This window comes from Triticum dicoccoides, chromosome 3B (genome assembly GCF_002162155.2).
Source record: "Triticum dicoccoides isolate Atlit2015 ecotype Zavitan chromosome 3B, WEW_v2.0, whole genome shotgun sequence".
Lineage (NCBI taxonomy): Eukaryota > Viridiplantae > Streptophyta > Magnoliopsida > Poales > Poaceae > Triticum > Triticum dicoccoides.
In genome coordinates, this window is record NC_041385.1 from 409,842,193 (window position 1) to 409,852,253 (window position 10,061).

The following is a 10,061-nucleotide window of genomic DNA, read 5'->3' on the forward strand; positions in this document are numbered from 1 at the left end:
TTTAGGCACAACAAAATCATCAGGCACTTTGCAAGATTTCCCCTCATCTTCTCTCAGCATCTTCTTTCTCACTTTCTGCTTCAACTCTTTTGCATATTTTCTCAACTCCAACACTTCATCATCAGATGCTGAACTATTACTCTCTGCTGGAGGGACAACATAGTCACTATCAGATGTTGAACTATCAATACCACTATCCTCATTTTGAACTGATTTTCCTCTGTCATGATTTTGTATGGGACCTTTGTTAACTGGTAACTTACGATTACTGGCTGACTGGTAGAAATTGTTTGACCACTGCCAATCTGGTTGGTGTTCTTGCCGCTGCTCCTGTTCTGGCACTTGGTGCATCTCCTCCTCCTCTAAATTATATGCCATTTGATGCATCTCCTGTCTTTCCTGTTGTCTATTATCCTCTGAAACTTGCTGCTGCTCCTGTTCTGGCACTTGGTGCATCTCCTCCTCTGAATCAACATCACAACTACCTTCCCCTATATCTACTGCATATTCTTCCTCCCATTCACTAGCTTCTTGTGCTACAAAATCATCAGGAATGTTAGCATAAATGTCCATGACCCCTGCATCAGTGACATGTTTGGCCATCTCCAGGACAGATTTTTTGTCATGCAACATCACCAGGGCACTATTCATTTGGCCATCTCTAATCATCCCAGGGAACTTCCAATGTAAATTTGTTTCCTGCAGTTGCTTATCTGAACAAGGCACATGCTCTGCAAGTTTTTTCTTCAGTTCTTCAAGGCTAATTTTGTGGTGCTGTACTATTGAAAGGCCTTGACTTCCATTCACATACTGCCACTCTGTTCCATCATGTTCAAATTGTCCTCTGAAATGAAACCTGATGCAGAGATAGTCCAGCGGATCCATGGCTCAAACCTATGAAAAAAAATATCTCTGAATCAAAATCCCCCCTTTCAGTTCAGTTCAAACCGAATCAGCCATAAATCAACGAACCCTAAACCATGGCTATCCAGCACGACCGCACTAACCACATGGACCGCTGAATGCATGAAAACAACAAGAAGACGACCATCTGGGTTGATTTTGAAATCCCCCAAAACCCCCAAAACCCTAACTAGAACAGAGAAATCGAACACATGGTGGTTCACTTCTCAGACAAAATCAGATGCGTTTACAAACCTGCACGTGCCGTCGGCTCGGGGCGCTCAGTTCATGTCGCCGATCGCCGTCCCTCCTGCCGCCATCGTCGTCGGGGAGAGAGAACTGAGGGGGCGGCGAAGACGAAGAGGCTGGGGGTCGAAGCAGACGAAGAGGCTGGCTGGGTCGAACCGGTTCGAGGCGCAAGGGAGGATTTACACCGCACCCAACCCTCCCAGATCCTACCTGGCATGCCGGTCCCACGCGTCAGGCACCACGTTGGCAAAACCGCCCTCTGAAACCACTAAAATGGGCCGCAGGGGGTGTTTTGACTTGTTTGTGAAAGCTCAAGGGATTAAGATCCCGGTTCTAGACGTGGGGGGGTAATGTGGCCCAAAATTGATAGTTGCGGGGGTTATATGAACTTTTTTCGAATGGATATGATGATTTGGTTCTCCGCCCTTTCTTCCTTTTATAGGGGTAGTAGATAGATAGAGTAGTAATAATTTGGATGTGTGCATCATCAATGTCTCAAGTTGCTCGTGGTATTGAGTTGTTGCAGAAGCCAGGTGTACTTGATATCGTCTTGATATTAATATATTCTGTTTACTAAAACAAGCATTCGTGCGGTGCAAAATGTTTCCAAAAGATAGACCTCTATGATGTACTCCTTCCGTCCGAAAATACTTGTCATCAAAATGGACGAAAAAGGATGTATTTAGAACTAAAATACATCTAGATACATCCCCTTTTATTCATTTTGATGACAAGTATTTTCGGACGGAGGGAGTACCAGGACAAGATAACTAATGGACCTAAACATTCCATGTGGTCAAATGATATGTACACATCGATTCATATTTGCGGGCAACTAATGCATTTCTTTTTAGAACATGCCTCATATCGTCATCATCTACCTCTTCTGGAAGTTGAGCTTCATGATGGCAAAACCGAACAAGAAGGCAAACAGCACCGCGAACGCCACAACCACCGTAGCAACATAACCTAACCAGCTGTGCTTGAAGTCGAAGTAGCCCTCTATAAAGTCTTTCACGGGAGTGCCGTCCTCCATCGGCGTTGTGACATCGCCGAACTGTGAGACAACCAGCCCGTACAGTGTCCACGCTACGGGGCATACCCAGCAATACCATCTCCACCAGATTGGAACTTTCTGCACATTGTTTCATGGTAAAACGGGGAATAGTTAAGCTACGAAATGCTGAAAAAAGGAGTAGACGTGGACTGCCAAAGGTGATGGCACTTACTGGTCGGGGGATGATGAAACCTGAGAAGAGATTCCAGATGGCGTAGAATGCTGACGAGACGATTGAGGCGATGTGGTAGTTGGGTGTCAAGCCAACAGCCATCATGCCGTAGAATGTGAAGTAGAGCAGCGTGAAGTACATGAAGAAGAGGTACCAGAAGAATTTAGGAGCTGTCCACTCAAACCCAATCATCGAGTAAACTATGACTCCGTATACGGTAGCCTGAGCAAGTGTGTATGGGAGTTCAATGACAACCTGCAATAGAGAAGTTTTAACACTAATCAGACTCTGACTCTCAGTAATGCAACCACCAGCTTAGAGCATGAGCACCTGGAACTTTGAATAATAGGAGAACAACTTTCACCTGGCCAAATGCGTACGGGAATGCTGAGTACATGCCGGCTGCTCTTTCACGGTAAAAGACTGTCCTCTCCACAGCCACCACTGGTTGAACCGAAGTACAGTTCATAATACCGATGAACAGCACTGCAGCATACATTGACCCCATGGCGTTGAACAAGTCTTGTGACTGGCTCCTGGAATAAGAAGCAAGAGATAAATAAAGTTTCAAAGCTTGGCTGCTTGCTTGCTATATAGGATGTGTGTGTCATGACATACATTTTGCCACCAAGGTCCCAGAAGATGGTGCCGAAGAGGAGAGCAATCACAGTAGTGAAAAGGAACCTAACGGCATTGTAAGGAGGGTTCCTCCAGTATGACAGGTTCTGCTTCCACAGGCAAGCCATGCATTGTGTGACCGAAGACTGCGAGTACTGGGTAGGGAAATACAGATCAGTTGAACCCGGCACGGGTCGGCTTAGTTCCTTTATCAATGCCTTGTTTCTCCTGCAAAAGGTAACATACCAATATTACATCTACATCTGCCATAGCAAAAATGCATTGGAGAAAGGAAAGCTGGCCTATTGTCCACTTAGAAGAAGAAAAAACCGTTTCAGAAAAAAAAGCTGGCCTATTGGAAGTCTGCCTTTGCAAATCTAAGTCCAAGTCAAAGAGCATTAGTATGTTACAACCGGGTAGTCCTTCAGTTTGTTATCATATCTTAGTTGTATTAGTATGCTCAGTTACCTGTAGCAAACTTCTAAGGTTTTGACATACCATATAAATAAGGCTGCGTTCGGTTTCTCTCCACTCCTTTAACTCCGCTCCCGGAGCGGACCACACTTTAGCCTAATTTGCCCGAGCTGCCAAAACCCAGCTCCCCCAACTCCGCGGAGTGGGGAAGTTCCGAACAGGGCCTAAATCTAGTACGTACCTATTTATCTGTAGTATGCCAAGTTACTTTATCTGTAGCATACTTAAAGTAACTATGTTTCCTTGACCATCTAATGTGATTCCAAATGACTATGTCTAGGATGGCAAGTAAGTTACTCACTGGTAGAGTTCAGATTTCTTGTATATGTCACTGAAATCAATCCCTAGCATCTGTTCTTGACCGATCGTTGTCACTTCCAACATCCATGTTGCCGGATTGTAGCCATCTTTAATTTTGCTGACCCCATGAATGCCCTGAGCAAAACAAAACCATGGGCTTATCAGTAAGCAAATTAGATTAGGGCAATATTCAAATTCTTGTAACATTGGTTTACCTCGTAGTAATTGATTAAGTCTGCAGAATGATGGCCCAATGGACCAGCATAGATCTCTTCTCCACCTCGCTTCATCAGGAATAGCTGCAAGCATTGATCAGGAAGTTTAGATCTCAGGGCATAATTCAAGGTTTGGACAACCAGCCATAATCAAGCGGTCAAGCCAGGCTAATGAATCGTGCAGATCACACTTCTACAGTACAGAATGTCCACAGGAAAGCTGGTAGAAATCTCCGCTGTGAAATCTCACTCACCTCATCAAATGCTTCAAATATGTCAATGCTAGGTTGATGAATCGTGCAAACCACAGTTCTACCAGTATCAACAGTGTTCCTCACTGTCCTCATCACGATTGCAGCTGCTCGGGCATCAAGTCCGGAGGTTGGCTCATCCATGAAAATGATAGAAGGATTAGCAACGAGCTCTACAGCAATGGTCAGCCTCTTCCTCTGTTCAGTTGACAGACCATTCACTCCCGGTAGACCAACCAATGCATCTTTCAGAGGCTTGAGCTCCACAAGCTCCATCACCTCCTCGATGAACACCTGCATACACAGAGGTAAGAAACAGTCGATCGTGTATTAACTAAAGCTAATAATTGCTATTTCGGTTGACTGACCCTTCTTTTGTTTGAATCAACATCCTCGGGGAGACGGAGCCACGCTGAGAAAAGCAGCGACTCATAGACTGTCACCTGCGGAGAGTGGATATCATTCTGTTCGCAGTATCCTGATACGCGTGCAAAGGTCTCTTGTTTCTTCGGGTATCCTGAAATGCTGATGTTTCCTTGAATGTACCCACCTGTCTTTCTCCCTGCCAACACATCCATCAGAGTAGTCTTGCCAGCACCACTGACACCCATCAGGGCAGTCAGTACCCCTGGCCTGAAAGATCCACTAACACCTTTGAGGAGCTCCAATCGGTCTTCAACTACGCCTTGTGCTTTCATTTCCTGAAACAAATTTCGTACTCATGGTTAGGATCTACGGCAATGACCTACGATGATACTGTAACAGAAGCATTTTTTTATCAATTACCGGTGGCATGTCAACAGAGTATCTGATGTTGTCAAACGTGAGTGAAAGCGGGAGAAATGGAAGCACCATTCCCCTTTGCATGGGGCTAGAATTCTCTTTGACTATTGCTGAGTCATTTCCAGTGTTCATTCGTATCGGCCCATCATTGCTTGGTGATTCCAGGCGATCATTGTCCAGAACCTCACCGTTCAGGTTGGCATGCTTCTCCTTCAGTTCGTCTTCAGATACCGACGAACGGGAGTTACCGTATGCTGGAAAACCCCAAGATGAAACCGTTCTCAGGAATAGATAATAACCAAATCCACGAAAAATGATCAAACTAGTTCTGCATGTACTCACCCTTCAGGTATGTAAGGGCAAGAGTGAAGAGAGCATTGAACAACAAAGTGTACCCGAGCATTGCACCCAAACCGATCCAGTACCACTTTGCTTCTGGAAACACTCCGCGATACTTCAGGACTTGCACTCCAAGGGTCTCGTTTGAGGCCGTGCTATTCAATATTTTATCCCAGCTGTGACCGAAGAACTCATTCACTGAGATGGCATTCTGTGCATACATTAGTGGGGAGATCCAGTAGCCCCAAATCCACCATTTCTTCACTTTTTCTGCAAGTTCAAAAGAAGGAAGGCTTACATATGAAAAAAATCTGTATTGCCAAGGACTATTAGGCAAGAAGGATGAATATTTACCTCTTACTAGAATGAATCCGCCCAATACCATAAAAATGAGCAACATGAATGATGCAAAGACATTCGCAACAATCATGTTCCTTGCTGCTCCACCAATGAATCGGAAGAGTGATGCCGCCATCTGATTGATTGCTAACATAAGAAGATATTGCTTGAAGAACCTGGTTGATGGATAGCAGGTACTGTCAGAACATTTCCGAACAGCATCAAAACAAGATGCGCAGTTGTTAACCAAAAAGGGAATCCCCATCAATCTCACCTGCCTACATTTGGGTCGAACCCCATGACATAGTATGTTATGAAAACATAACCGCCAACCTCAATAAATGTTATTGGGATCTTGAGGATCCATGAGGGTATTGTGTAGGCCCATGCTGGGTAGAAAAGGAGGTCCCTCTGCTTGAAGAACACAGGTAGCTTAAAGACGGTGAGTGCAAGCTCAGAGAAGCCATTGAACATGATCATGAGCACACCAAAGAAGAGTGCCCCCATGTAGATGCCCCCATTTGTCACCGAGTCGCGCTTCATCTTTGTACGGAAGAAGAGCATCATTGCAATAAATGACATGAGGATCAGCTGTAATGCCAGAATATGAGGGAATCCGTCATGCGTATGTTGCTTCTCATTCCATTATACCAACCAATATATTTGTTTGTACTAATGGCAATTACCTGGAAGGTTCTAAACATGTAGACGAAAGAGTTCCTCTTCATGAGGAGGATCTCCCTGTCAATGTTTGCCTTTAGCAGCTCCGTGCCACTCACACCATACCTCGTAGTTGTCAATGCTGCTGGATGGCTCTTGCTCTTGTCGAATGGCACAGCGAGCTCCTTTCTTATAGCTCTCCCGGTGTGGAATGACTGGAATGCACGCACAAAGTCCTTAACCGGCACGAACTGGTAGGACTCATCACCCCGCGCCCAGTATTGCTTTTGATCTTTCTTCGAAGTCACCTATCCATTAATCGCACAGAGACACATCTTTAATAAAAGCACCCATTCAGTACATGGGTGGTGGCAATGGCAATATAAGTACCTCTTGCAAGAAGTCGGCGACGCCCTTCCTTTCAGGACACTTGAACCCCACAGACTCGAAGAATTCAAGCACGTCGTCACGAGGGCCCTGGTACACGACTTGGCCATCAGAGAGGAGGATGATGTCATCGAATAAGTTGTACGTTTCAGGGGCTGGCTGCAGCAGGGAGATGACGGCTGTGCCACCAAGGATGTGCACAGATTGCCTGAGTGAGTTTACAATCTGGAATGTAGTTGAGCTGTCGAGCCCAGTTGAGATCTCGTCCATGAAGAGCGCCTTGGCCGGCCCAACCAGCATCTCACCTACAGGACATATCAACGTAAGCTTATTCATGTAATTGTTTACTTAATAGCTGACGTTGACATACATACTGAAATGGAGCTGGAGTTCTATTTTTTTTACCAGTTGTAACACGCTTCCGTTGTCCACCAGAGATGCCCCTCAGCATCTCGTCCCCAACCATCGTGTCTGCACAAATCTCTAGTCCTAATATCTGTAGAATGTAGCATTGTCCAAACGGTGAGCAAGACAGATTTGGGTAATTCAATCTGAAGTTACTCGTAGCTGTAGCTCAAAGTTTCATGTACTACCTTCAGTACATAGTCTGTGTTCACATTGGCCTCCAGACCTCCCATTGAAGACGCCTAATGAAGATAAACAGAAAAAAAAAACATGAAGTCTTCATTTCAGATTAGATATCATGAAGAACACACAGAAACCACCGAAATATTCTTGGTTTATTTCGGATTTGCAAGTCTTGCCTTCATAAATGCATCAATATCAGCATCTGGCTTGATATTTGCGGCCTTCTCTCGCCTCGACAACTCAGTCAGCATATCTGGCAATGTAACAAAAAGGAAGCTTGATAAGCATATCTCAAGCAAACTAAGCCAATCCCACAGAATATGAAAACAGCAGAAATGAATGCATGAGCAAGTGCATGTGACAGTTGCAGAGAATGGTACCAAAGCGAGTGCCAACACCCTGGCAGCGTGCGGAGAAGGCGAGTGTCTCCCTCACGGTCATCTCCCCTATGTGGAGGTCGTGCTGGCTTATGTACGCCGCCGTCCTCTCCGGCACAAACTCCTCCATCCCGTGCCCGTTATAGGTAACATTGCCTGAGACCTTGAGGTCTTTGTCGAGCCTCCCGGCCAAGGCAAGCAGCAAGGTGGTCTTGCCTGACCCAGGTGGGCCCAACAGGAGTGTCATCCTGCGCGAACGAAAAGAGCGTGAGGTGGAAGGAGCGATGAATGAAACCGAGCTCCAAAAGACCTGGGTCAAAGTCTACAAGTTCAATGTTCAAACAGGTGACAAGTGTACTCCGCAGGCAAGCAGAGCATGAGCATGAGCATCGCATGTTTTCTGTGGCCAAAAGGCAAGAGAGATCTTTTGACTACCTGCGGGGCTTGATGATGCCACTGACGTCGTGGAGGATGGGCATGGTCCGCTTCCTGTTGGGGAGTATGCGCAGCGCGTTCGCCGCTTCCTGCACCAAGCACAACCAAAACAAATCAATGATCTCTTCCACTGACACGCAGAGACACAAACGTGTTGGTGCGATGATCACCTCGAGCGTGTTGGTGATGGAGTTGAGGACGGTGGGGAGGCCGCTGTTGCCGACCCGGACCTCCGCCTCCGCCACCAGGTGCTCGAACCGCACCTCGATCGTCGGCATTTCAATCCCAACCCTGCGCAACCAAACACGCACAAATCATCAAACACCCGGCAGGCATGGCGACGAGCTCCGCCCAGGAAACGGAAACGAGTAGTAGCACGCACGCACCGTTCGAGGCGGTCCTTGAGCTTGAGCAGGAAGCGCTCGTTGTCCTCGTCGGCGACGCGCACGAGGCGCTCGAGGAGAGCCCGGCGCTCGCGCGGCCCGAGGCCGTGCACGTCCACGACCCCCTTCCCCGCCGCCGCTCCGGGGGCCGCGCCCTCGCCGCCGTCGAGAGGCGGGAGGATGGCACGGCGGACGCGGTCGTAGGTGGGCAGCTTCTCGAGCGCGGCCCAGCGCAGCGCCTCCTCGTCGTCCTCGTCCCTGGACGATCGCGAGAACACGTCGTCGCCGCGCCGCCATATGGAGCCGCTGTCGCGCCGCATGCTGGCGACCTTGTGGATTTCCGCCGTCGCGTCCATCTCCCCTAGCCCCCCACCGTCGGCGTGATTTCCAAGGGCTTTTCGGTTGTGTTTCAAGCCTTTCAGGCGCGTTTATGCTTATTCGGGTGAGGTGGGACTGCTGCTGGTGCTGGGAGGGAAGCTGGGAGGACGGGGGTTTTGTAGGGCGTGGGAGTCCCTTGGGACGGAACGGGGGAGGGAAGAAGGTGGTGGCTTGGCTTGCGCTTGCGAGTCAGAGTTGGGAAGCGAGGAAAGTGAGAACACGGGAGACGGCTTGGTTACCACGGAAATCCCCGTCCATTTCTACTGTGCGGCATCTTGTCGCTTCTAGAAGCCTAGTCCGTACTCCGAGGCTGGACTAGGGCCCGCAGTCCTCTAGAAGGGCGTGTCCTTCCGCGGAGGATTGGCGAGCCAGCATTTATTTCGCCAGCATTACCTGCGGGAAGGCGGGCTTGATTAAACTCGCAAGTATTAATTTCCCAGCTTTCCCCCCTCCGTCCACTCTATTTTCGGCCTCCTTTGTTTATAGTAGGAAATTAATAGGAATTCTATAAGGAAGATTTTCTCTGGCGCCCTTTGGTTCGCAGGAATAAATTTCTATTTCTATGTGAGTAGAAACCAATCCTTTACATTTCAAATGAAAAAAACATTAGGCTATACTCAATGGAAAATTCTTACCTATGCATCAAATGAGACCTCTTTCCCTATAAAAATTGAGATACATGTCTTTTTCTTTTTTTTGCGGGGTGAGATACATGTCATTTTTACTTTTTATGATTTTTCTATTACTATCATATGAACCAAAGAGGCCTTCATGTGATATTAGTTATTATTCAATAAAAGCATATCCATGGCGTCATTCACAAATTGTGTGTTGCCTAGAATGTGTGTGGGGGGGGGGGTGCGCTGATCCGGTGATGGCTGGCCGAAATCGAGCGTCAGCGGGGGCTCGACGGGACTGGGCGGTGGCGTCGCAAACTCAGCGGCCGTCGTGGGGGTCGGTGATCGGCTGGCGCTAACGTAGGGTGGGCCGGTACAGTGGCGGTGAAAACGCCGCGATGGTTGGGTTGCGGTACTTTGTTGGTATTTTTGGACGTGTAGTAAGGACTCAAATATTGGTACTGGGTAGAAAAATCTAGATGGCCACCAAAACAATTTTTATCCCCATGCATCACTTTTAGATGCATTGTTGGAGT

General features: G+C 47.5%; 1 protein-coding gene across 1 annotated transcript; it reads right to left on the reverse strand.

The window, feature by feature from the left end:
• Positions 1-1,702: 1,702 nt before the first annotated feature.
• On the reverse strand, positions 1,703-9,064 carry LOC119276241 (ABC transporter G family member 36). Its single transcript, XM_037557269.1, has 21 exons — positions 8,534-9,064; positions 8,318-8,438; positions 8,148-8,236; positions 7,716-7,960; positions 7,512-7,588; positions 7,341-7,394; positions 7,153-7,243; positions 6,751-7,052; positions 6,387-6,668; positions 5,975-6,291; positions 5,716-5,876; positions 5,365-5,631; positions 5,026-5,276; positions 4,608-4,940; positions 4,243-4,533; positions 3,989-4,072; positions 3,775-3,908; positions 3,000-3,227; positions 2,746-2,917; positions 2,382-2,636; positions 1,703-2,287 (listed from the first exon to the last, which is right to left on the reverse strand). The coding sequence occupies exons 1-21, from the start codon at positions 8,884-8,886 to the stop codon at positions 2,030-2,032; spliced, it is 4,365 nt and encodes a 1,454-aa protein (XP_037413166.1). The 5' UTR covers positions 8,887-9,064; the 3' UTR covers positions 1,703-2,029.
• Positions 9,065-10,061: the final 997 nt, after the last annotated feature.

Bases quoted from the DNA above. Each gene is read 5' to 3' on its own strand.
- LOC119276241 (XM_037557269.1), bottom strand. From the start codon at position 8,886: ATGGACGCGACGGCGGAAATCCACAAGGTCGCCAGCATGCGGCGCGAC. The intron at 3,909-3,988 runs GTAAACCAATGT...TGTTTTGCTCAG, and splicing joins ACTTAATCAATTACTACGAG to GGCATTCATGGGGTCAGCAA. The intron at 2,918-2,999 runs GTATGTCATGAC...TTCTTATTCCAG, and splicing joins TGGGACCTTGGTGGCAAAAT to GAGCCAGTCACAAGACTTGT.